This window comes from Nomascus leucogenys, unplaced genomic scaffold, assembly GCF_006542625.1.
Source record: "Nomascus leucogenys isolate Asia unplaced genomic scaffold, Asia_NLE_v1 Super-Scaffold_249, whole genome shotgun sequence".
Taxonomy (NCBI): domain Eukaryota; kingdom Metazoa; phylum Chordata; class Mammalia; order Primates; family Hylobatidae; genus Nomascus; species Nomascus leucogenys.
In genome coordinates, this window is record NW_022095768.1 from 2,341,703 (window position 1) to 2,369,456 (window position 27,754).

General features: G+C 38.8%; 1 protein-coding gene across 1 annotated transcript in view; it reads left to right on the forward strand.

The window, feature by feature from the left end:
* The window catches only part of MYO1D (myosin ID), a 377,286-nt gene that overhangs the window by 121,847 nt on the left and 227,685 nt on the right, over positions 1-27,754 (forward strand). Inside the window, exons 12-14 of the mRNA XM_003279378.4 lie at positions 4,642-4,712; positions 8,354-8,428; positions 14,910-15,042. Coding sequence (XP_003279426.3) covers positions 4,642-4,712; positions 8,354-8,428; positions 14,910-15,042 — 279 coding nt within the window. The remainder of the gene's footprint in view (positions 1-4,641; positions 4,713-8,353; positions 8,429-14,909; positions 15,043-27,754) is intronic.

The following is a 27,754-nucleotide window of genomic DNA, read 5'->3' on the forward strand; positions in this document are numbered from 1 at the left end:
GGTCATCTGCCCTCCTGGGTCTCCCCAAGTGCTGGGATTATAGGCATGAGCCACCACGCCCAGCCATGTCATTTGTAAGAGTAACTATGCATACTACATCAGTATTTGCTACTGATTTGACACGAAATGCTAAATAGTAATTTATCTGTGGAGAGGATTTTCTTTTTCTTTTTCAAATTTGTGGGAGCCCAGGTTTCCCAACTTTCAGACCAAGTAGCTCTTTCTTTTGGTATCCCTGAGACAAGTGCTGAGGTAGTGATTATTTATTTGTTTCTTTATTTATTTATATTATTTTAGATCTGGGGGGTACATGTTCAGGTTTGTTACATGGAGATATTGCATAATGGTAAGCTTTGGGCCTCTAGCTTACCTGTCACCCAGATAGTGAACACTGTACCCAATATGTAATTTTTCAACCCTCACCCCCCTGCTTTTGGAGTCCCCAGTGTCTTATTTCCGTCTTTGTGTTCGTGCATACGCATTGTTTAGCTACCACTTACAAGCGAAAACGTACATTATTTCACCTAGTATAATGGCCTCCAGCTCCACCCCTGTTGCTGCAAAGGACATGGTTTCATTCTTTTTTATGGCTGCATAGTATTCCATTATATATATATGTATATCACATTTTCTTTCTATCCAATCATTTGTTGATAGACACTTAGATTGATTGATTCCATGACTTTGCTATTGTGAATAATGTTGTGGTAAACATACGAGTACAAGTATCTTTTCCTTATACCTAGTAGTGGAATTGCTAGGTCAAATGGTAGTTCTAAAAAGAAATGTTCACATTCTTTGAGAAATCTCCATACTGTTTCCCATAGAAGTTGTATTAATTTACATTCCCACCAACAGTGTATAAGCATTTCCTTTTCTCCACATCCATGCCATCTGTTTTTGACATTTTTAGTAATAGCCATTCTGACTGGTATAAGACGAAATCTTATTGTGGTTTTAATTTTTATTTCTCTGATGATTAGTGATGTTGAACATTTTTTCAAATGTTTGTTGGCTGTTTGTATTTTTTCTTTTGAAAAATACCTGTTCATGTTCTTTGCCTACTTTTTAATGGGGTTATGTGATTTTTTTGTTATTTAGTTATTTGAGTTCCTTGTAGATTCTGAATATTAGTCCTTTGTTGGAGGCATAATTTACAGATATTTTCTCTGATTATGTAGGTTGTTTGTTTACTCTGTTGGTTATTTCTTTTGCTGGGCAGAACCTTTTTAGTTTAATTAAGTCTCATCTGTTTTTGTCACATTTGTTTTTGAGGTCTTGGTCATAAATTCTTTGCCTAGGCCAATGTCCAGAAGAGTTTTTCCTAGGTTTTCTTCTAGGATTTTTATAGCTTCAGGTTTTATATTTAAGCCTTTAATTCATCTTAAGTTAGTTTTTGTGTGTGGTGAGAGACCGGGGTCCAATTTCATTCTTCTGTATATGGCTAGCTATTTTTCCCAGTACCACTTAGTGAATAGGGTATCCTTTCTCCATTGTTTATTTTTGTCAACTTTGTCAAAGATCAGTTGATTGTAGGTATACAGCTTTATTTCTGGGCTCTCTGTTGTGTCCCATTGATCTATATGTCTATTTTTGTACCAGTACCATGCCGTCTTGGTTACAATAGCCTTGTAGTATAATTTTGAAGACAGGGTAACATGATGCCTCTGGTTTTGTTCTTTTTGCTTAGAATTGCTTTGGCTATTTGGGCTGTTTTTTGGTTCTATACAAACTTTAGGATTGTTTTTCTAATTCTGTGAAAAATGGCATTGGTAATTTGATAGGAATTGCATTGATGTTGTAGGTTGCTTTGGTCAGTATGGGCATTTTAATGACATTGATTCTTCCAATCCATGAGCATTGTATGTTTTTCCATTTTTTTGTGTCATCTATGACTTCTTTCATCAGTGTTTTGTAGTTCTCCTTGTAGAGATCTTTCATTTCCCTATTTAAATATATTCCTGGGGTTTTCTTTTGTGGGAGTGTTTGTGGATATTGTAAATGGGATTGAGTTCTTGATTTGGTTCTCAGCTTCAGTGTTATTGGTCGTGTATAGAAATGCTTATTTATTTTTTTACATTGATTTTATATCCTGAAACTTTACTGAAGTTGTTTATCAAGTCTAGGAGTCTTTTGGAAGAGTCTTTAGGGTTTTCTAGATATTAGATCTTGTTATCAGTGAACAGGAATTATTTGACTTCTGTTTTCCAGTTTGAATACCTTTTATTTCTTTGAGATAGAGATTTTTAAAATGTGTTCCTCTTTGGGATTTTTACCTAATGAATAAAAGAAATGATCAAACTATCAAAATATTTTAATCACTGTGAACTGTTTATTACATATGCTATTCTGTGTGTTGAGCTGGATATCATCATTTGCTACGGGTTACTGATTAGCTAGACTTATTGGCATGTTAAATTAGAGGTTTCTGTCTTGTAACAGTTATTTCATTTAGGGACTACGTTGTTTCTTCCTCATTAAAGTTACCATAGAGAGACAGGCAAATAATCCAATAAAGCATACAATTATTATTTAAATTATTAATATAAAAAGTTAAATGATAAATACATAACTGCTACAACCAAAAAAAAAAAGAAGAATCTAAAACCTCCTGTGTTCAGATCAGTTGCGACTTTGCAGTATCCAAATGTAAGAATGTTCCATTAGTGTAGACATCTCTTGGGTCCTTTTCCTTAAGGGGTTTTATAAATAAAACGGTTTGTAAAAGGGGTTAATAAGAGAGACAGCAGGAAAGGGGAATTAAGTATTTTTGGAGACCTCTCTGTATGGTAGATGCTTTGCTCTCAATAGTTCACTTAATCCTCAGAACAACTCTCTGCGATAGGTGATTATTAAAGAAGTCAGAGTGAGTAGATGGTAGAGGCGATTTGAACCTTGGAGGTCTGACTCTAATTTCCTGTAATTATTCACTTGTCAAATTAATAGAATGCACCTTTCAGGTTGAGATTATTTGTTATCTAACATTAGAACCTAAGTAGTTTTTGTATATTTCCCTAGGAAAATTTACTTATTTATTTATTTTTTTGAGACAGAGTCTCGCTCTTTTCACCCAGGCTGGAGTGCAGTTGCATGATCTCGGCTCACTGCAAGCTCTGCCTCCCGGGTTCATGCTATTCTCCCGCCTCAGCCTCCCGAGTAGCTGGGACTACAGGCGCCTGCCACCACACCCGGCTAATTTTTTTGTATTTTTTTTAATAGAGACGGGGTTTCACTGTGTTAGCCAGGATGGTCTCACTCTCCTGACCTCGGAATCGGCCTGCCTCAGCTTCCCAAAGTGCTGGGATTACAGACATGAGCCACCGTGCCCGGCCTCCCCAGGAAAACTTTGGTGGACTCTCTTAGATGTCTGCTTAAGAAACTATAAGATTCCAAGTGATTCTTAACAGGGCAGACAAAGAAGTCTAGGTGCTACTATAACAAGGAAGATTGTAGAAATTCATAGAGACCTCCACAGCCATATAAAAACTGCCTTCCCATAAACTATTCCTCTTCAGGGAGAAAGAGCTGCAGAAGCTTTATCTTCTGTGAAATGATAGTCCTGAACTGGAGTCTCAGCTTAGCAGACAGATGAGCCAGGCCTCCATGTACATAAGAGAGCACAGATGTTACATTCGATTCCAGGAGTCCTTCCCAGGGGTACCACTTACTAGCTATGTGATCTTGGGCCAATTGCTTAACCTCTTTGAGCTTCAGTTTCCATGTGTGTAAAAGAGAGATTGTTATACCTTATATGTCAGCATTGAGGACTGAATAAGATGTATATACCTAACAACTAGTAAGCCTTCAGTATGGTCCTCCTTAAGTGGACCTTGGAGGAGAACGAAACTCTATCAGTCAGGGTAGGCTGGACTGCGTGAAGATAGTAGGTAAATTTTGTTTGTTTTGGTTTGGTTTTTGAGACAGGGTCTCGCTGTATGGCCCAGGCTGGAGTGCAGTGGCCCAATCTTGGCTCACTGCAGTCTCTGCCTTCCACGCTCAGGTGATTCTCCCATCTCAGCCTCCTGACTAGCTGGGACTACAGATGCATGCCACCATGCCTGACTAATTTTTGTGTTTTTAATAGAGACAGGGTTTCACCATGTTGCCCAGGCTGGTCTTGAACTACTGGGCTCAAGCAATCTGCCTGCCTCCGCCTCCCAAAGTGCTGGGATTACAGGCCTGAGCCACCATGCCTAGCCTGTAGCCAAGATTAAAGTGTCCTAAGATAGTAGAAGTCTATGTCTCTCTCAGGGACCCAGACTTCCTCTATCTTCTGACTATTCCATGCCTTAGGGACTACCCTCTGCATCCAACTAGTGGGAGGAGAGAAGAAAGCACAGAGGGGGATCATTCACTTTTCACCAGTTTGGGCCTAGAACAGCCACACTTTACCTCCATTGTCCAGAACTTGGTTACTTGGCCATATCCATCTGTGAGAGTGGTCAGGAAATGTAGTCTAGCTATGTGGATTTCTAGTGAAAGTTTAGTCTTTATAGTACATAAGCCATATTTTTAAATCAAGCCCCACACAATGTGATGTCATAATTTATGATATTATCATCATTTCATATTAAGCTGGAATATATTTTTAGGAAAGCAAAAATGTCCGTTTTCAAAATAATATCCTTCTTGATTTCTTAGCTCTGTGCCTCAGACAAAATTCTGGAGTTTGATCGAGATTTTCGAATTCGACATTATGCAGGCGATGTAGTGTGAGTATCTTACCTTGGTACCTACCACGATTTGCATATGCCGCCTCACTTTAGAAAATACAACCAGGAAAAATGTAAACTGGTTTTATATTCATTTGCATGTTTTGGTCATGTGATATGTCAATATAGTTTAATTTATTCAACTTACAAATGGCATAGCTTCATTCATTCCTTGCTTTTCACCCATTTATTGAGCACACACTACGTGCCCATGTACAGTTCCTGGCATAGTTGATATTCAGTAAGAATCAGCTGGTGGGTCAATAAATCATGGAAGTATATTAAGAACTGGGATAGAAAGATGGATAAGATGGTCCTTGCCCTAAAGAAACCAACAGTTTATTGAAGAGTATAGGCATGTACATCTATCAAAGATCACTATAATGAAGAATGGAAACAGTTAAACTAGAGAAGCACAAGGCATTATAGGAGCAGTGAGTAGGAATAATTAACCCACTGAGAGGGGCATAGAGAGGTCTTGCTGGAGGAAGTGGTATCCAAATTGAGTCCTAAAAGTAAAAGAGGGTTAGTCAGGGGAATGAATTAGGAAGAGGGGAGAGAAAAGAGAAAGCTTTCCAAGTAGAAGAAACAGTAGTCATAAAAAGGCCCCTAGGTGAGAATTACTCCTGTATATGAAGATCTACAAATAGTTGGGTAACTACATAAGCCAAAACCATTTTTGCTACATTATTTTCCAAATATTATTTTAAAAAGTAAAACTCTTACTAGCCATATTTTTATTAACAATACAATAAAGTAGAAATTGATCAGAAAGTATAACTAAAAATTATAACTACCTTAGTACATTAGGTTCCAAGGGCTGCTGTAACATATTAACCACAATCGGTGGCTTAAATCAACAGAAACTTATTCTTTCACAGTTCTGGAATTCAGAAGTTCAAAATCAAGATGTCAGCAGGGCCACACTCCTCTAGAGGTTCCTGTAGAGAGGAATCTGTTCTTCTTACCACCTTCTAGTAGCACTGGACATTCCTTGGCTTGTGGCTGCATCACTCCAGTCACATTGCCCTCCTCTTTGTGTGTCTGTGTTAACTGTCCCTCTGTCTCTATCTTTTTCTTTTTCTTTTTTTTGAGATGGAGTCTCGCTCTGTCACCCAGGCTGGAGTGCAGTGGTGCGATCTCAGCTCACTGCAATCTCCGCCTCCCCGGCCCAAGCAAGTCTCCTGTCTCAGCCTCCTGAGTAGCTGGGATTACAGGCACATACCACCACGCTTGGCTAATTTTTGTATTTTTTAGTAGAGATGGGGTTTCACCATGTTGGCCAGGCTGGTTTCGAACTCCTGACCTCAATTGATCTGCCTGCCTCGGCCTCCCAAAGTGCTAGGATTACAGGCGTGAGCCACCGAGCCTGGCCACTCTGCCTGTATCTTAAAGTGACATTTAATATGGCATGTAGGGCCCATCTGAATAATGTAGGATGAGCTTCTCTCAAGATCATTAATCACATATTTTATGATATAAGGTAACATTCCCAGGTTCCAGGGTATTTCATGTGAAACTTTAGTTGGGGCTGCATTTCTTAGCCTAGTATATTTATTATGCCTTTACTGTCCACTGAACACTGCTCCTCATCTTATTGTTTAAAGAACTCTTTTTCTTAGTTTTTACATTAGGAATTCTTTACATGTAATCCATTGCAGGAAGAGATTAAACAAAAAAAGGTAAATGATCTTCTCTATAAATGCTGAAAAGATGTTTGAAGAAATTTTAGTAGCTGCTCCTGATTTAAATTAAAATTCTAGGACCATAAAATAATATGGCTCAAAATTATCACACCATCTGTCAAACTAACCATTAGTGATGGAATGGCACCATTTCCCACTTTTTCTGGTCCTGTTCCCAGGTTCCATAATACTGAAGAGGGAAGATCCAGTACCATACAAATATCTCCCACTAAAAATCCAAGCCTCACCTACAGGGTACTTTCATACAACTCAGAATGACACAAATGCAGAGCTGGATAGAGGCCTTAGAGATGACCTAGACCAGCCACTTCGTTTTACAGATGAAGAAACATGCAGAATGAGTAAAGTTCTTACTCAATGTCACATAGCAAATTTACAGAAGAACTGAGACAATAACTAGGTTTCTAGACTCCTAGTCTAGAACTTCAACTAACCCTTTTGAGGGATATTCAATGCCTCAGATTTCCTCTTCACTTCTTAAACTCTTCAATCCTTTTCTGGATTTTTACTGAGTATCTTCTATGTGCTCAATACTTCATAAGGTATGGTCTCTGCCCACAAAGAGCTTGCCACATAAGGTACATACATACATACATATATGTATGGTTGTATGTGTTCTTATTTATATACATGTAAACACACATATATACACGTAAACACATTTATATACATGTATACAAAAACAGTGGTCTAAAATAATTGCCATGTGAGTGATAGCAATTACTCATTTGGAATTTAGAGTAAGGAAATACTTCCAGGTTTGTGCAATAAACCCAGGAAGGCTGATGCTGATCTTTGAATGCTAGGAATTATTTTTATAGGAAGAAGTGGAAAGGGTGCTACAGAGTATTCAGGAAATAGCAACTAGGTCCGTCTGATTGGAGTGTATCCTTTTTTGTAGCACAGAGAAGTAGAACTATCTGGAAGAGTAGCTTGAGATCGAATCACAAAGGTTCAGTCAAAAGTGACTTGAAAGTATTAAGAAGACCTAGGTCGGGGCAGGCAAGGAAATAATTTTGGGTATGGTAACCTTAAAGTACCCATGGGCAGCACAGCCTGAAGGATTTTCTTGCAGGATTAAATATGTAAGGCAAGAAATCCAGGTTAGAGATCTGGGAATTGCCTATACTGATTTGATTGTCAAGGGAGAAAACAGGCACGAGAGCAGAACTGTAAGGTATAGCTGTGTCTAAAGTTCCTGTTTGCTTAATCTCCTAGCCTCTGTCTTAATCACCCAGAGTCCTCAATTACTTTTATAAACCCAAAACTGAATTCACTCCTCCTAGAGTCCATGCCAGTCACTGGAGTAGTACAGTTCTATTCCCACTCTTCTCACCAACTGCAATCTTAGCTGGGCTTTCAAGACCTTTCTCATCTCCCTTCCTCCAAACCATCTATACTGGCCTCCTCATTCTCTCTACAGAGCACCATGCATGTGCCTGCTTTCATCACTCCATTTGATCTGTTTCCCTGTGTGATCTGCCTGCCATTTTCTCCTCTGCTTATCCAATTCTTACCATCCTTTGCAGTTCTTCTTGGATTCTTTTATCCTACCCTCAACACTGAGTGAACCTTAGGCAAGTCACTTGACCTCCCTACGGATGAGACTGTTAGTTCCTGTATGTTGCTGTTTTGCTTTTATCTTAGGAATGCTGGATGATAATACAGCTATCTTTTAAAAAGTCATCTTCTTGAGGTAAGCAATAAACCAGTAGGAAATTATCATCTTAATCATAATAATAGTACTGATGAAAGTTCCCTTCTATTTAGTAGGTAAATTTGGTATCCTTTAATACAGAACAAGGTGAACAGTATCAGCTTTTAGATTATCGATTGCATAATTAATGGTGGAAAGGCTTGTTGCCTCCTAGAAAAGCTTAAATGTGGCTCTTGCTTGGTAAATAATACTTGTTTTCTGTGATTTTTCCCCGTTAGCTATTCTGTCATTGGTTTTATTGACAAAAATAAAGATACTTTATTTCAAGATTTCAAGCGCCTTATGTATAACAGGTAAGATTGAAATTTTATTAATTAACTCTAGATTAAGCTCATGGACATATGTAATATATGCACATGGTTATATTTATATGCAATTTTAAGAGTTTCTGGCACATTTTCTTGTTCTTCTTTATCAGACTTAATTAATAGCATCTAACTTTATGATAAAATCTATAGATTTTGGGCAGGGACCTGCTAATAATATGATTTGCTTTGATTTCCCTTGGGTTGCCTCAGTTTCTGTGCTCACTGCTGCCAGCCTTCCAGCATCCCCTACCAGTATACTCAGCAGTCCTCAGGCCAGGCCAGTGTGATAAAGAAGTGTCTGGTGACATCTGGCCCAGCTAGAAGTTTTGCATACTCAGATTCCCATTGTAGTGTCTTCACCCCCAAATAAGAGACCGCTCTGATATCAGAGTGGCATCTACTGTCAGTGAGCACTGATAGTGACTGAGCAGACAGAATCTTCTCACAAACCAACAAAATGTGGAAAAGTTATGGCAAAATACAAATGATAACAAGTTTAAATCCAGTATGGATACTTTAAAAAGAAGGTCCATGAAGAAGAAAGAGGATTCCTGGTCATCTTCTTATGGGTTAAAGAACCGTATTCACTCATTTATTGAGTCTGCTTAGTCAGTTGCTCAGTAGATTATCAAAAATGTATTCAGTACCTTTGAGGCACACATTCTTCTATGTTCTGGGATACAGCTGTGCAAAAATGTAGGCAAAATCCATGGCCTCATGGAGATTATAGTCTAGTGAAGGTGACAGTTAATAAACAAGGAAACAACTTTCAGTTTGTGACAAGTGCTGTGCAGAAAAATGAAGTAGGTAACAGATTGAAGGGTACAGATGAGGAGGGGCTGCGAAGGAATTATAGATAGGGTAGTCCGAAAAGGCCTCTTATAGAGGTGACATTTCAGCAGAGACCTGAATTAAGCGAAGGAGGGAGCCATGCTGGAGGAAGAGCATTCCAGGCAGAGAGAAAAGCTAGTACCAAAGCTACAAGGTGGGAATGAGCCTGAGTGTATTGACAGCAAGGCCATTGTGGCTGAAAACAGAGAGAGGGATGGAAAGAGTGACTTTAGAAAGGTAGGTAGAACCTGGATCATAAAGAGCCTGAGTCCACGTAAGAAGAAAGTATGAAGGGAAGCGTTGGAATTTATGATGTGATGTGATGTGATTTATGTTTTAAAGATATCACTGCTGCTACTACTATGTAAAATGCACACAGTAAGGGACAAGCATGGAAATAGACAGTAAAGGAGGTGATTTTAATAATACAGCCTGAGGCTGGGCACAGTGGCTCACACCTGTAATCCCAGCACTTTGGGAGCCTGAGGTGGGCGGATCACGAGGTCAGGAGATTGAAACCATCCTGGCTAACATGGTGAAACCCCGTCTCTACTAAAAATACGAAAAAATTAGCCGGGTGTGGCAGTGAGTGCCTGTAGTCCCAGCTACTCAGGAGGCTGAGGCAGGAGAATGGCATGAACCTGGAGGAGGAGCTTGCAGTGAGCCGAGATCGCGCCACTGCACTCCAGCCTGGGCGACAGAGCAAGACTCTGTCACAAAATAATAATAATAACAATAATAGTAATAATAATGCAGGCTGAGGCCTGGGTGGTGGTGACAGAGATAATGAAAAGGGGTCAGATTGGGTGATATTTTGAAAGTAGAGTTGACAAGATTTGCTGGTAGAGGCAATGTGTGGTGTGAGGAAGACAGAAATCAAAGGTGATACCTGAGCCTGATAGGAGAAGACAAGAGGAAATGCTAATTGGTTCAGGGAAATTAAGAGTTTTGTTTTGGATATGTTATGTCTGAAGTGCATTTTGGATACCCAATTAAAAGTACCAAATCAGCAATTGCAAATATGCATCTGAATCTCAGGGGAAAGGTGGAGCTAGAGATACAAATTCACAGTCATCAGTGTATTGATTGTATTTAAAGCCATAGACTAGATGAGAGTATCTAGGGAGTGAGCGTAGATTTAAAAAAGAGAAGAGGTTAAAAAGACTAATTCCTGAGACACTGTAACATGTAGAGTCAAACAAGGAAAGAGGAACTAGCAAAGAAAACTGAGAGCATGCCAGTGAGGAAGGAGGTAAACAAGGAATCTGGTGTCACAGAGGCCAAGCCAAGAAAAAATGTTTAAAGAAGAAAAAAAACGATACACTACATCAAATCTTGTCAAAAGCAGGAGTGATGAGAGGACCAAGATTGACCATTGGATTTGCTAATGCCAAGGTCAGTGGGACACTTGACAACACTGGTTTCCATGTAGCAATGAAGACAAATATCTCATTGATGTGAGCTCAAGGGAATACAGGAAATGAAAATATAGAGACATTGTGTTTAAACTGTTCTTTCAAGAATTGCTATCAAATGATTCATCTGTGTGGATGTTGAAGCCACCAAGATTAATGATGGCACTATCATCAGTAGAAAGTTACAGAGACAGGAATGTGAGAGAGGATCCTTGGAAGAACTGGGCATGGGGAAAAGGGACTTTTAGAAGGGAATTTCAATGCTTAATTTATCAGGTAAGGTACATTCATTTTGAGGGACAAATGACGGAGTCTAGCATTTCTCTGTGCAGAAAATGTTAAAAGCTCAACTTGGAAAAAATAGCCTTATTTGGCCAGTAGTACCATCAGGGTGTGTTACCAGTCTCTGTACCAAGAGGCTGCACGAGGTGGTGTTTGTTAACTTTGTGAATGTACCATGGCCCAGAGGTTCAGCTACTGAGAACAGCTTCACCTTTCAGTGGTGAACTACTATAGCCCAGGCTCTCCAGGCCAGTGTAGAAACAAAACAGCATGTGGATTTATTTCTAGTGGAAAATCTAACAGTAACATGGAATGGAATACATTTTCCTGAAGTATCCATGGGGGATTAATTCCATCCGGTACCCTCCTCCACTGAAGATACCAAAATCCATACATGTTCAAGTCCCTCATATAAAATGGTGTAGTATTTACATATAATCTACACGCATCCTCCGAGATACTTTAAATCATGTCTAGATTACTTACAAAACCTAATGAAATGTAAGTGCTATATAAATAGTTGTTGTATTGTTTAGAGAATAATGACCCCTCAAAAAAGTCTGTACATGTTTAGTACAGGCACAACCATCTTTTAAAAAAAAATTTTCTATCCATGGTATGTTGAATGTGGAAGCCATGGGTATGGAGGGCCATCTGTAATTGTGTTCATATAACAGGCTGTTTTTCCCTATTGGAAAACCTGCTTGGGAAGTCAAATAGCAGTGAGAACTCTGATTCATTATTACCCATGGAATCCAGAATGCTTAGTTGCCTGATAAGCACAGAATCAGAACAAAGGAACTTAGATAAACCCAACAAATAAAGGCATCAGGCTAAGATGAATCCATTTCACAATAGGAATAGTTTTGCCAAAGGGGTGAAACATTGAACATCTATTAAATGCAGCAAATATTCCATAATAGGAAAGGCCTTGCCGGTGAGATGGGAAGTCTTGACTTTTTTTTTTTTTTTGGATAAAACCATCCTCCTAGATGGTATTGGAATGAGCCACCTTCATCTCTGGACACTATTTGATGCTTCCATGGCTAACAACCTTCCAAAATTTGAATCCATTTTGTCTTTGTATATGTTAATATAATGATTTTTTTTTTTTTTTTTTAGAAGTGGTATCCCAGTTGCCCAGCCTGGAGCACAGTGGTGTGATCATAGCTCACTGTAACCCTGAACTCCTGGGCTCAAGTGATTCTCCCAACTCTGCCTCCCCAGTAACTAGGGGTACAGGCATGCACCACTACACCCAGCAATATAATTATTTTTAAGCAATGTTCCTTGGATTCTAGTTCTGTAGACCTTGATAATATACACACATGTATGCATGCATGTATGTGTGTATCTGTGTCTGTGTGTGTCTGTGTAAATGGAGGGAGGAAGGGAGCAAGCATTTTGCATTCCAAGTGTACAAACTTTTACTCTTTACTGCTGTCTTGTTAGCCAGATGAGATCTGCCTTACCTATTACACATACTGGGTCTCTGGAGGAGCTTCCCTTTTAAGATAAAGGTTCTGGTATTTAAAATATTTTGAAAACTATTTTGTTAATGTTACATTCAGGCTGGGCATGGTGGCTGACACCTGTAATCCCAGCACTTTGGGAGGCTGAGGTGGGAGAATCGCTTGAGCCTAGGAGTTTGAAACCAGCCTGGACAACATAGGGAGACCATTCTACAAAAAATTAAAAAGTTAGCCAGGCATGGTGGCACATGCCTATAGTCCCAGCTACTCGGGAGACTGAAGTGGGAGGATCACTTGAGCCTGGAAGGTCAAGGCTGCAGTGAGCTATCATCTCGCCACTGCACTCCAGCCTAGGTGACAGAGTGAGACCCTGTCTCAGAAAAACAAAAATATTACAGTCATGACTTGGCCTGAAAGTTATTTCTCTTTAAAATGACTCCCTACAACTGTTTGGATTCATTTTGTATCTCTTCTGCTATTTAACATATTATCTTATTTCCTTCATTTCCACCCTTTACAGTGTAGTACAGGAATAGTCTCCAAATATGGCCAACAGTGAGTAAGGTAGACAAAGAATTGGAGTAGAAACTGCATAGACCAAACACCAGTGACTAAAAGACACAGTCTTTTGACATGTGTCAGAATTTTCAAAGTACACAAAGTACAACTTTCGACTTTCTGAAAATTCTATTCAGTAAGTGTTAGAATGGCTTTCAGACACCATGTGCACTGTAAGTTGAGAACGTTGCCTTAAATTATTTCTGTGCTAAAGATAAGAATGAAAAAGTTAAGGAAAAACAATATACATCTATGTAGTCATTTTGATATAAGTGTACAAACAGAAAATTATGGAATAGGACTAGAAAGTAATGAAACTGGGTTCATAAGCCACAGGTTATTGCAGCGTTTTGTAGCCACTTTGACAGTAGTTGGTGATGGTGAGGGCTGGGAGTGTTGCTCTGTGTTCACAGACCCAGTCAATCCACACATTACCATTTATCTTCTTCGCTCTGTGCTCATCTGCTCTTTCATCTTGCAGCTATTATTTTGAGCACCTACATACAGAAATATTCTGAGTGCTTTGTGGATCCAACTCAATTTTTAAAATTTTATATGAGGGAAAGAAAGTGGGTATAATGTTAGCAGTAGTAAGAGCAATTAGCAATGAATGCTAGTGTTAATTATTTTCTCTTCTCAACCCCCAATTTTTCTTTTATTGTGCTTTTAGTTCTAGGGTACATGTGCACAATGTGCAGGTTTGTTACATATGTATACATGCGCCATGTTGGTGTGCTGCACCCATTAACTCGTCATTTACATTAGGTATATCTCCTAATGATATTCCTCCCACTCCCCCACCCCATGACAGGCCCCAGTGTGTGATGTTCCCCTTCCTGTGTCCAAGTGTTCTCATTGTTCAATTCCTGAGTGAGAACATGCGGTGATTGGTTTTTTGTCCTTGCGATAGTTTGCTAAGAATGATGGTTTCTAGCTTCATCCATGTCCCTACAAAGGACATGAACTCATCCTTTTTTATGGCTGCATAGTATTCCATGGTGTATATGTGGCACATTTTCTTAATCCAGTCTATCATTGATGGACATTTGGGTTGCTCAACCCCCAATTTTTTAAGAAAAGTTTTTTTCTGATAAAAGTTTCTAGGAAGCAAGCAACATTTTGAGTTCCAACGACTTTAACATCAAAAGCATCCAAAATGAAACCAGAAAAAAATGACAGTTGAGATCACTACACGTTTTTAAAAATATCTCCACAGAGCAAAATTATGAATATACAATTTTAACCTGAAAATTGGCCTGAAGTGCATTTTTAGAATTGGATTGCAACAGTCCTAATGTCACATCAATAAAATATTGTAACTGCCAATGCTACCTACAAATTTGTTCACAATTTGAACTGCAGTAAAGGGACTTACTAGGGACAATGTAAAAACGGTTATTTTATATTCCTACCTGTGTTTTTTTTAAAGAGCAGGCTTTCTGTAGTGTTACCTGTTCTATTAATATATAAATTATTTGCTTTAATTCAAAGATGTTGCCACTTTTATGTTTTCTGCTGTGACACTGAGGATCATTTTTCTACTAGTGGTTTGTCCTCATTTTCTAACCATCACAAAAATGAATTTGTTTTATATATGTATTGTAAGAGCCATAATGACCATTTGAGGGTCCTAGGTAGGTATAACAAAGATGTCACTTTAAAGAAGTTTAAATAATTTTTTAAATATGCTATTTAATGTTTGGAAAAACATCTCAATTTGCATTGCAGTATCAGTCATTATTCTTGGAGCATAATTTTCTGGATGGAATCATCTTTCCAATTAGGCCTTGTGAGTTGAGTCTGTAGTCCAATTATGATTCTCAGGATACATTTCAGCAGAATTGCTTATCAGTTTTTATCCGGCTTATTTGAATGTGACATTTGAATTGTTTTTTCTGTGCTTCTCAGTTCAAATCCTGTGCTCAAGAATATGTGGCCTGAAGGCAAACTGAGCATTACAGAGGTGACCAAGCGACCTCTGACTGCTGCCACCTTGTTTAAGAATTCTATGATTGCTCTAGTAGACAACCTTGCATCAAAGGTAATTATTTTCTTTTCTAAATATCCATTTTAACTCATAGATTTCCTCTTGATGTGTTTTAAAGAATGTATATGTGATTTGCTTTTTAGGTAATCATATGTAGATTGAAGAATATGTATAAAGTGAATGTTATAATAGAATTTTTATTCCTGCATTTTTAAAAACCTCACCTCAGTGGAACAATTGTTTGTGTCCTAGATTAGTATCTGTCTTAAATTTGAGCTTTTTATTCTACTGTCATGGTCAAGGGAAAAATCTTGGATTTAAAAAATAGATAAGGCATAGCATGCCCAGCAAAAGGAACTTTAGCCCTGTGCTGAAAACAGGACCTGGCCAAAATAAATAAGTAAAATCTTGAATTAAGTTGTAAAATGTACCATTTATATATTGTGTTTGAGTACAAAGTGGCCAGAGAGTTTTAAGAGGAAATTTAGGATGCAAGTATTGTCCTTAGGCTGTTTTAAATAATTGAAATATAAAGATGTATTGGCCTGGGCGTTGTGGCATATGCCTGTAATCCCAGCACTTTGGGAGGCCAAGGTGGGAGGATCACTTGAGACCAGCCTGGGCAATATAGCGAGACCTCCTTTCTACAAAAAGTTAAAAAATTAGCCAGGCATGGCGGCATGAACCCGCAGTCCCAGCTACTCAGGAAGCTGAGGTGGGAGGATCACTCAAGACCAGCCTGGGCAATATAATGAGACCTCCTCTACAAAAGGTTACAAAATTAGCTAGGCATGGTGGCACATGCCTGTGGTCCCAGCTACTCTGGAGGCTAAGGTGAGGATCGCTTGAGCCTGGGAGGCAGGGGTTGCAGTGAGCCAAGATCACACCACTGCACTCCGGTCTGGGTGACAGAGCAGGACATAGTCTCAAAAAAAAAAAAAAAAAAAAAATATATATATATATATATATATTATTGACAATTATTTGTGTTTTTTATTGTTTCTTTGAGGACTAATACTATTTGATAACTTTTGTCTGCTTTTTCCCTTAAAGAACGTATTTCTACCCTTAACTGCTGCTGTTGGCAAGTTTGATAAATTAGGCAGCATTCTGAGCCATGTTATTTTAAGTTTCTTCATTTTTATCTTTCTCTTATGGTGCTTCTCCTATGTAGTTTCTTCTTCGTTATCTTTTTTTTTTAAATCAACTTCCTCTCTAAGAATTTAAATCTATACTGTTTCTGGTTACTTCACTATAGATAAATTAGGCAAATGCCACAGGAACACATCTGTTCAGTAGCTTTCTATCTCCTTTTGTCAGGATTCTTTGGCCTCAAGTGACCGCATATAAGCACAGTTTGTTGGCTTATATAAGCAAACCTCCAGAAAGGTAGGGGTAAGGACACTGGCACTGAAGGCTAGAATGCCACTAGGACTCTTCACTCTTGTATCTCAGCTTTTCTTTGCATGTCAACTGCAGCCTGCTTCATCCAGCAAGGAGAAAAGTGAATCTGGAAGGAAGGCACAAGACACAAGAAACAGTTGAACACTGAATTTCATGAAAGACTTTTAAATATTCAGTTAACTACAGTTAGTCAATTAACCAGAAAAAGAATTGTTTTGTTTTCTAAACTTGGTAATGTGCCTTGTAAAGAAATAAAAATTCTAGAACCTTCTATAATTTCTGTATCAGGAATTGCATTCAACTTCTAATAAAACAGATCCCTGAATTAGTAGCTTAAATAAGAGAGACATTTATTACTCTCTCCTATAAATGAAGTATAGAAGAAGGCATCCCAGGACTGGTATGGCAGCTCCAAAGTTATTAGAGACCCAAGTTCTTTCTGTCCTTTTGCTCTACCATCCTAGTGCTTGGCACCCAACCTCTTGGTCCATGATGGCAGCTGGAACTTCCTCCTTTTTAAAGAGACTTCCTGGAAGTTTGACACAACACTTTAGCTACATCCCATTTGCTATATAGAGTTGTCAGGGAAGCTGGGAAGGGCATTTTCATTCTGGTCGGCAGTGCACTGAGCTAGCAATAAGAATTCTGTTTTAAAGTAAGAAAAAGATACTGGACATAAGGTAGGGAACTAGCCTAGCAATCTCTGCTACAGCTTCCCAATCCATGTGTGTGTGGAGGTCAGGGGAGAAGGGAGGGAGCAGAGATAAGCAGAAGAATATAGACAACTCATCAGTACAATAGAAGGCAAGAAGGTGAAGCCAGACTGAGGGGTTCTAGAGGACAGCAGAAAAAAAAAAAGAGTTGCATTTAGAACAAAATAATTTGATAGAAATAAATCTAAATAATTGGTATTCATCATAATGTGAATAGACTAAGCAGACTAGATAGGTAGAAAATCCAGCTATATGCTCCTTAGAGGAGACACACATAAATAACACTATGCAGAAAGCTCAAAAACAAAGACGTAGAAAGATATCAAGCCACCTCTTACCAAAAATGGTTAAAAGCAACATTCATGTGAAAGAACATAGAATTTAAGAAAGCAAGTATTAATACAGATAAACTAGCGATAACAAAATTATCCAAGACAAGCCATGTTGAACTAACATGGTACCTAACAACATACCCATGCTTCTTGTGAATTCTATAAAGAAAAAAAACCTGCAAAATTTTAAAGGAAAAATTGACAAGTCCACCATCATAGTGGGAGATTTTAAACCAGTGCTATCAGAAAGATAAATGATAGATGAAGCAGACAAAAATGTTAGTGAAAATGCAGAAGCTTTGAAAACCAAATTTAAACTTCATCTAATAGATCAAAGGAACCCCGTACCCAGAGAATAGGAAATACATATTTCTTTAAAGTATACATTGAGGCCAGACATGGCGGCTTAGACCTGTAATCCCAGCACTTTGGGAGGCCAAGGTGGGAGGATCACTTGAGGTCAAGAGTTCAAGACCAGCCTATCCAACATAGTAAAACCCTGTCTCTAATAAAAATGCAAAAATTAGCTGGGCATGGTGGCCTGTTGTCCCAGCTACTCGGGCGGCTGAGGCAGGAGAATCACTTGAACCCAAGAGGTGGAGATAGCAGTGAGCAAGATGGTGCCAATGCATTCCAGCCTGGGCAACAGAGCGAGACTCCATCTCAAAAACATAATAAAATAAAGTATACATGGAACATTTACAAGAATTGACCACATAATAGACAACAAAGGAAACCATTTTGGGTTCGTGTGTGTGTGTGTGTGTGTGATTGTGTGTTTTCAGATGGAATCTTGCTTTATTGCCCAGGCTGGAGTGCCATGGTGCAATCTCAGCTCACTGCAACCTCTCTGCCTCCTGGGTTCAAGCAATTCTCACACTTCAGCCTCCTGAGTAGCTGGGATTACAGGTGTGTGCCACCACACCCGGCTAAATTTTTTTTTTTGTATTTTTAGTAGAGATGGAGTTTCACCATGTTGACCAGGTTGGTCTTGAACTCCTGATCTCAGGTCATCCACGCACCTTGGCCTCCCAAAGCACTGGGATTACAGGTGTGAGCCACCATGCTCAGCCATCTCAACTATTTTGAAGAAGTGCATATACAGATATATTTTTCATCTTCAAAGCAAGTCAAATAAAAATCAGCATTAAAAAATTTTAATATATTTCAGAACTTGGAAAAGTACTCTCCTAAACAGCTTATAGTTTGAAGAAGGTGGAAATTGGAAATTACAAAATGTTAGGAAGTGCATGACAAAAAACTTGTCAGAATTTATGGAATACTGCTAAAGTGATTCGTTTGTTATGCCTTTGTAAAATAACAAGAAAGACTGAAAAGTTAATGAGCTAAGTGCAACTTAAGAAGCCAGAAAAGGAACTCCAAAGAAAACCTGAAGAAAGAAGTAAGAAAATATTTTTTTAAATAGTAAAACTTTAAAGTAATGGAACAAAAAAGTAATCAATAAGACCTCTAATAAAGCTGATAAATTAAAAAATTATGAACAAAAAAAGGGCTATTACTATGCAGACATTATGGAGATTTTTTTAAAGCATCAGAATATTATGGATAACTATATGCCAATGAATTTGAAAATGTAGATGATTTTCTAGAAAAAAAAGTTATCAAAATTAATTCAAGAAGAAAGGGGCAACCTGAATATATCAATAACCTTAAAGGATCCGAATAACTGATGATAAATCCACCTTTTCCCAACTTTGCCAAGGACATCAGATCTAGATGGTTTTACAAATCAGTTTTATAAAGCCTTTGAGGAGCCATTAATCCCTATCATATGGAAACTGTTTTGGAGGATGGGAAGAAGAGAGGCAACTCATTTAATGAGATTAATAGTACCTTAATACAAGCTTAATATGAGAAAATAAAATTAGAGACCAATTTATTTAACTTAGAAACATAGATGTAAAGACCTCAAAAAGAATAATGCATTTTCTGGCAACATGGTGAATGAGGTGCCCACTGAAGCCAACTGAAAACAACTAAAATGTTAGATAAAATATAAAAATCAACATCTTGAATGCAGCCATGAACTAACGAAAAGTAAGGAATATGCAAGCCAGGAGCTGAGTGAATACAGAAGTTAACTGAGTGAAGGAAAATACCCCTAAAGCTGCCCCTCACCCTGTGGGGATTTGTTGAAGTGGGTAACTTTGAATTTAGTTATTCAAGGCTGGGTCCTTGAAGTGAAGCCCAGGGCCTGCCCAAAGTAGGGTATCTAATAAGGAATTCTGTGCACACACACACACACACAATGGTGAGTCTTTAAAGGGCTACATGTAGAGTGAACTAGAAGTAATTCCCCATTATCAATAAGGAAAACCGCCTGTCTTGGTCCTTGGCACTCAGCCATGGGTGGAGGGGGCGTGAATCTCTCTTGGGAATTTATAATCATAAGAGAGCTTTTAGGTGGTTTGCAACCCAAACTCATACTAGCTGGGTAGCTTGAAAAAGCCTCAAACTGACAATTTGATTAAAGGTGGTCCAGGTCTTATAATTGCCCCAGGCATCTGAAAAAAGCAAGTAAAACTGTTTTCCTTAGGAAACTATCTTCATACTGTCACAGGATCCTTGGGGTGTCGCTTTTCTCACCAGAAACCTTTGTTCCTGGTGGTGCCTTAGCCTGAGTTTTGCTCAAGCCTGCCAGGCTTGTTCCACCTGCTTAGCCTGCTCAGCTTAGCTGCACTCAGCTTGCCCTACCAGCCTGGATTCCACACCTGCCAAGGGTCAGCCAGGCACAGAATGGCAAGGGGAATGTGAGTGAGCGAACATAAGGTCCAGCCACTGCACACAGGCAAGCACACAGGCTGCAGCAGGGCAGGCAGCTCCAGGTGCCGGCACAGACACTGGTTCCCTGTGATGCTGTGGCTGGACCAGGCATACTGCAAGCAGCTTCCATGGCTGGCACTGGGGAATGCAGTGGTGCCCAGAAGCTTGGAAATACCAGGAACTGCAGAGCCCCAAAGAGAGTATTTCAGCTCTGGCTTGGGGAGCTCCTAGGTCTGGGCTCCCTGAAGGGCCACAGCTCTTCTCCTTCTCTCTTCACTCCTTCTCGTCACCCACAACGTGGCAAGCAGAGGGCATGTTTCAGCCCTGTTTGTGTTACAGCTCTTTTAGCCCTGCCATTCAGTGGATTCTGAGTTGTTGTCCTGTGTCCAGGAAGAATGAGGTATGCATACAAATAGAGGGTGAGCAAGGTGAAGAGGTGCTTTATTGGGTGACAGAACAGCTCAGAGGAGACTTTCAGTGGGTAGCTCCTCTCTGCAGTCAGGTCCTCCCATTGTCTACTCATCTCTCAGCATAGAGGAGACCAGCAGTATGTAGCTAGCTCCTCTCTGCAGGCAGGTCATCCCATCATCTGCTCAGCTCTCAGCAGAGAGGAGACCCATGGTGGGTGGCTCCTCTCCACAGGCAGGTCATCCCATTGTCTGCCTGAGTCTGGCTGAGTCTGGGGGTTTTATGGGCTTCAGAGGAGGGGAAGTGTGTGCTGATTGGTCCATGGGCAGGCGTGGAAAAAGCACTATAAGTTCTCACTCTGGACCATGGAACTGGCAGCCTGGCTCAAAGGTGGGATTTCACCAGGGACCCACCCCTTTCTGCCCAGGCGCCTGTCTGCCTCCTGCCACCATTAACCTGCCATCCACTACGTCCACAGAGCCCAGACTGTTCATGCCAAGGGGTGCCTCCAGGCCCACACCAAGCTGCCCTCAGCACCCCCTTGGCCTTCCGCCGTGCTCTTTGGCATCCAAAGTCTGAAAGGGGCCAAGGTAGCAGGGGGCTGGCATGTCAGGACTGCCCCAAGTGTGCGCATACCCAGCTGGGTTGCAACAGTGCCCAGGCTCAGCCTCAACTTTGCTCTGAAATCCGAGTGGGCGCCGAGACCAGGGAGAGGCCAGACATTGGGAGCAGCACATCCAAGCCAACAGAGGCAGGGGAGCTTCCCATGTCCCCAGGAGTGCAGAGGTACCCAGGTCTACAGCCATGGCTAGGTGGTTATGGCTTCACCCAGGAGGATGGGGCTCCTGCCTGCTCCCAGCCCCCAAGAGCACAGGGATGCCTGGGTCCTGCACCGTAGCTGGGCGGCCACAGCTGCGCCCAGGGAGCGCGAGGATCCCACCCTGCCAACTTGGAAGGGGGCGGGGCTTCCACCTGTTCCTGGCTACCGTCAGCTCCACGGAGCACACAACCCCGGATGCACCTTCCCCACTGCAGCCAGCATCATGGCAGCAGCTGCTCCAGATGGGCCACCAATACCAGACCTTAAAGAATTTCCACAAAACTCTAAGGAAAATTAGCTCACAGTAAAGAATCACTACAAGATACTATAGGTAAAAGGCAAACTAAACAACAAACAGCAGGTTCAGACTCATGAAAACTTCTGATCCAGAAATGATCAGAAAGAGAATATGAGAATGCTTAATATATATCAAGAAATGAAAGGCCTGAAAATCAGAGAGAGCAAGCAACTAGACAATTGATAGAAATAAAAACTAAGTAATTAAAATTGAAAATTCAATGGATAGGTTTAACATCAGTTTACGTAAAGCTGAGGGGAAAGTAGTGAAATGAAAATAAGAACTGAAGGATTATCCAGAATTCCACTTAGACCAAGAAATGGGACATATAAAAGAAACATTAAGACACATGGGGGCCGGGCACGGTGGCTCACGCCTGTAATCCCAGCACTTTGGGAGGCCGAGGTGGGCAGATCACAAGGTCAGGAGATGGAGACCATTCTGGCTAACACGGTGAAACCCTGTCTCTACTAAAAATAAAAAAAAATTAGCCGGGCGTGGTGGCATGCACATGTAATCCCAGCTACTCAGGAGTCCGAGGAAGGAGAATCGCTTGAACCCGGGAGGCAGAGGTTGCAGTGAGCCAAAATTGTGCCACTGCACTCCTGCCTGGGCAACAGAGCAAGACTCTGTATCTGGAAAAAAAAAAAGACACATGAAGAGAAAATAAAGTGGTCCAACATGTATCTTATCAGAGTTATAGAAGAGAAAATGGATAGAACAATATTTGAAGAAATATTCCTGAGAATTTCAAGAATATTGAAGGACTTAACAGAATCAGGAAGCTCAATGAATCTGAAGTTGGAAAAATTAAAAGAAATCTGCATATAGACAACTAGTAAAATCCTAGAACATTAAAGACAAAGAAAATATCTTAAAAGCAGCCAGAGAAAAGACAGATTAGATTCAAAAGTATGACAATTAGGCTGAGAGAAAATAAACGTAAACCAAAATTCTCTACCCAGGGAATACACTTTTTCCAGAACAAAGGCACAATAAAGAATCTTTCTGAAAACCAAAAACCAAAAACAGGGAGTTTATCAACCTCACTTAAGGAGATTCTAAAAGATACATTCATCAGACAGTAGGAAGAGTATACTAAATGAAACTCCGAAATGCAAAAAGAAAAGAAGAGCAAAGAATTGGTAAATACGTAGATGCATGTAAATAAACTCTGTAAAATAATATTTTGTGGAATGGAAAATACAGATTAGAGTTATCACAGTAACAATTGCATATCAATTAGAAGAGCAGGTAATTGTAATTCCAGTGTTTAAGGTCCTTAGTTCAGAAAAAAATAATAAAAATATTGTTTAACGTTCAACTCTGGTGAGTTAAAAATACATGTGAAAATTTTCTAACATAATCATTGAAAATAGTAGAAAATAGAGGTTATAAATTCCAAACTAGTAGAGAAGGAAAAAAATAAAAATAAAAACAATCCTCCCTGCCCCCAAAACAAAAATATAAAAAAGAAGAAACAAAAGAACATAGGAAAGCTGGATATTTGGTAGAAACAAATATAAATATATTAGTAATTACATTGAATGTAAATGGATAAAAGCCAATTCAGATTGAAGAAAAAGAATCCAGATATATGCTATTTGTTAGTGACACCCATAAGGAAATAGAACAACTGAAAGTTTACATCAGTTCGACAGTCTGGGATCACCTTTATTCCATTTCAGGGCCTGTAGTAGCTCAGTGTTGGGCTGTTGTCCATTCACCTTTATCTCCCAGGTTTAGTTATTCAGGATTGCAGACCAAACTACGGTCCCTCATCCAAGACCCCAGGTTATAACTTTGGTACCCAAGTCCCATGAGAGCCAGAAGCTATGCTCAGCCTTATGACTGCCTTTTCCATGTCAACAGTAGCTTCTAAGACAAAAACAACTGTGAGGTGTAGGCTCACTCATCTTGATTTTAGTTTTCTGATTTTGGCCAGGTCTTTCCTCACTATCTTATTAGCTCTGTGATGCACTTACCAAAACCTTTTCCCCATATTTTGTCTAGCCCCTTTTTTTTTAGTAACTTCGCCAGGAAGATTGATAAGTATTACCTAGTCCTCCATTACCAGAAGTAGACGTCCCTGGCTCCTCACTTTCACAGAGTCCATAGTGTCTTCAGTTCATGATTTGTGTCCCCACCCAGATTATAAATCTTTTGAATCTAGAGAATGGGTTCTGTTGATTTTATGTATTAATACCTAATAAGGTACTAAAACAGATTGTCAGTAAATTATTAAATGAATTTGAATTTGCTATGACTATTTGACAGTGTTCAAAGCAAGTTAAATAGAGGTATATTTAGATAGTGTAGTCTAGCTAATCTATATACTGATTGGTATACTTTCACAAATGATTTTTTTTCCCATAAAATATATAGGGAGAGACAGGTGAAAAAGTTCAAGAGAATAAGATCACTATTAACTTTTGCAATTTAACCTTTATAAGACACTCTGAATTTGCCAAATTTAGGATTTCTTAGGCTGCGTCAGTCTGGATATTTATAAATGAGAGAGGAGGTGGCATTTATAAATTGAGACAGAATGCTGATTAAATATAGAGAAAGTATTCCCACTAGATTCCTTATCCAAAGACTTTTATATTACTAAACAGGATGAAAGGGCTTCCCCCCATTTCTTAGTTGGTTGTTAGTGTCTCATCCAATATTGCCACTTCCTATGCATAATCACTCAGTACTGGTAATATTCCATTCAACTGTTTTCTGGTTAGTAAAGTTATATTAATACTCTTCATATGATGCCTTATAAGATTGCCTTGCCTACATGATTTTATACATTATTCAGTCCAAAATATTTTCCAAATCACATTGTAATTTCCTTTTTGACCTAAGGTTTAGTTGTTTAGAAGTATTTTTCTTAATTTTCAGCATATAGGATTTTCTCATTATCTTTTTGCTCTTGATTTCTAGCTTAGTCTTATTTCATCAGAAGACATACTCTGTGTGATTTCAATTTTTAGAAATTTGCTAAATTGCTTTATGTATATGTTTTGTTGGTCTTTAAAAAAATAATTTGCAGCCGGGCACGCTGGCTCACGCCTGTAATCCCAGCACTTTGGGAGTCCAGGGTGGGCGGATCACAAGGTCAGGAGTTCAAGACCAGCCTGGCCAACATAGTGAAACCCTGTCTCTACTAAAAGTACAAAAAAATTAGCCAGGCGTGGTGTGCACCTGTAATCCCAGCTATTCGGGAGGCTGAGGCAGGAGAATCACGTGAACCTCAGAGTCCAAGGTTGCAGTGAGCCGAGATCGCACCATTGCACTCCAGCCTGGGTGACGGTGTGAGACTGTCTCAAAAAAAAAAAAAAAAATTGCATTCAATATTCTATACAAGTCCATTAGGTCAAGTTTGCTAATAATATTGTTCAACTTTTCTATTTTCTTCCTGACTTCTTTGTTTTGTCAACATTGAAAGGTGTTTTAAACTCTACCTTGATTCCGAATTTATCTACTTGTCCTCATTGTACCTTTGATTTTTTGTGTAAATATTTAGAGAATTTGTTAGGTTCATTCAAATTAGAACTGTTATATCTTCCTGGTGTTTGAGTCATTTATCATTATGAAACATCTCTATTTCCATATTGCTTTTTACCTTGAAATGTGCTTTGCATGAATAATATAGCTAAGCCAGCTTTTCTTTTGGCTAGAGTTTGCATGGTATATCTTTTTCATCCTTTTACTTTCAATCTTTCTACATCCTTATGTTTCAAGTGTGTCTCTCATAAGTAGCATATAGTTAGCTTTGATTTTTTTAATCCAGTCTGACAATTTTTGTCTTTTGAATAAATCATTTAGTTCATTTACTTTTAATACAGTATGTGTTGCATTTAAATCAGGCATCTTGTTAATGCTTCTGTTTGACTCTTCTGTATTTATTTTCTTTTTTTCTGTATTTCTTTTAGATTGATTATAGTGGGAAAAAGGTAAACAAAACTTTATTCCTTCCGCTTGACAGCTTAACCTCAGTTAAATTTCTAGCTCTGTTCCTCTGGCAACCTAGTAAGACATATATCACTTAACAACATTACTTATGGTCAAAATTATCCTGTCAGTAAATTGCATCTGTCTTGGGAGAATGATGTCTGGTGGGGATGATATACTTTGGGTTTGCCTGAGCTCAGTGACCCTTGTATTAGGTCTGTCCTTTGCTGGACCCTGGAAGCTATGTCTTCTGAGCTGTTCTAAGAGATATTTGGTCCTGTGGGGCATGAGGCTTTTAAGCCAAGATCACCTCGCACACATGCCCAATGTGGATCTCATCTCCTTACACCTAAGCTGTCACTTGACTGCTGTGTGGACTGCTCCAAGGACACTGACGCTACCTGCTAGCAAACCGTGTTCTTGGCCTTTTGAAGAGATTGGTGCCAAATGTGGCCTATGAGTATTCTGAGTCAAAATGTTTAGTTAGACCTAAGAACATTCTCTTTCCCCTCCCCTGGTGTTACAAGTATTTTTTATCATTTTATTTATTCTCTTTATTATTTTGGAAGATTTACTTAAATACTGTTACAGTGGTTACTTGACTTACTGCAGTATCATTCTTGAATATAAAAATCTAATATTATTTATTACTTTTGCCTCCTTCCTAGAAAATGCAAGGCCAATTTAACTCCATTTACCTTCCTCCTAACTTGTGTGCTATTTTGGTCATGTATTTTAATTATATACCAAAATAACATGCATGTATTTTAATTATATACCAAAATATATTTGGTCATGTACTTTAATTATATACCAAAATAACATGCATATACATTTTTAAAACCAGTAAGACATTATTATATCTATTTAGATATAAATATATTTATTATATTAGATAGATGTTTTATCTATATTATCTATATCTATATTACCTATAGCTATTTATACCTATATTATCTATATTATCTAATATTTATATCTATTATAGATATTAAATGATATAGATATATCTACTTAGATATAAATAGATATATTTATATCTAAATAGATTTATATTTAGATATAAATAGATATATTTATATCTAAATAGATTTATATTTAGATATAAATAGATATATCTATTTAGATTGTAATTTACATCTATTATATCTATTTATTCACTTGTTTATCTTTTTTTCCTCTTCCTGTTTTTTTTAAAATATATTTTGGTTTTATTTTGCCAAGTTACTCATGAAAAGCATGACTTTTTTTCTTTTCTTTTTTTTTTTTTTTTTTTTTTTTTGAGACAGGGTCTCACTCTGTCGCCCAGACTGGAGTGCATTGGCATGTTTTCAGCTCACTGCAACCTCCACCTCCTGGGTTCAAGCAATTCTCATGCCTCAGCCTCCCAAGTAGCTGGGACTACAGGTGCATGCCACCACACCCGGTTAATTTTTGTATTTTTTGGTAGAGATGGGGTTTCACCGTGTTGGCCAGGCTGGTCTGAAACCCCTGACCTCAACTTATCTGCCCACCTTGGCCTCCCAAAGTGCTGGGATTACAGGCGTGAGCCACTGCACACAGCCCCTATATTGTTTACCTTCCATCTGGGATCATTTTCTTCTGCCTTAACCTTACTCTATTATATTTGAAATCTGAGGGTGACAAATGTTGTTTTTGTTTACCAAAAAAATATTTCTATACTGTTTTCATTCTTGAAGAATATTTTTACTCAGTGTAAAATTCTACGTTAGCAGTGTCTTTTGGCACTTCAAAGATAATGTTCCTTTGTCTTCTGGATTTCATAGTTTCTTATGAGAAGTTAGCTCTCAGTCTGTCTCTTTGTTGCTCCTTAAGGTAATCTTTTTTTTTCCCCTCTGGCTGCTTTGATTTTCAGAAGTTTCACTATGATGTGCTTAGGTGTAGATTTTTTTTTAAATATGCTTGTAGTTTGTAGAATCTCTTCAATTTGTAGCTCCACTTTTTTTTTTTATCAGTTTTAGCAAGTTCTTTTCAAATATTTCTTCTGTCCCTTCTGTCTCCTCTCCTTTAGAACTGCATCTCACTGTATCTTCTATACCTC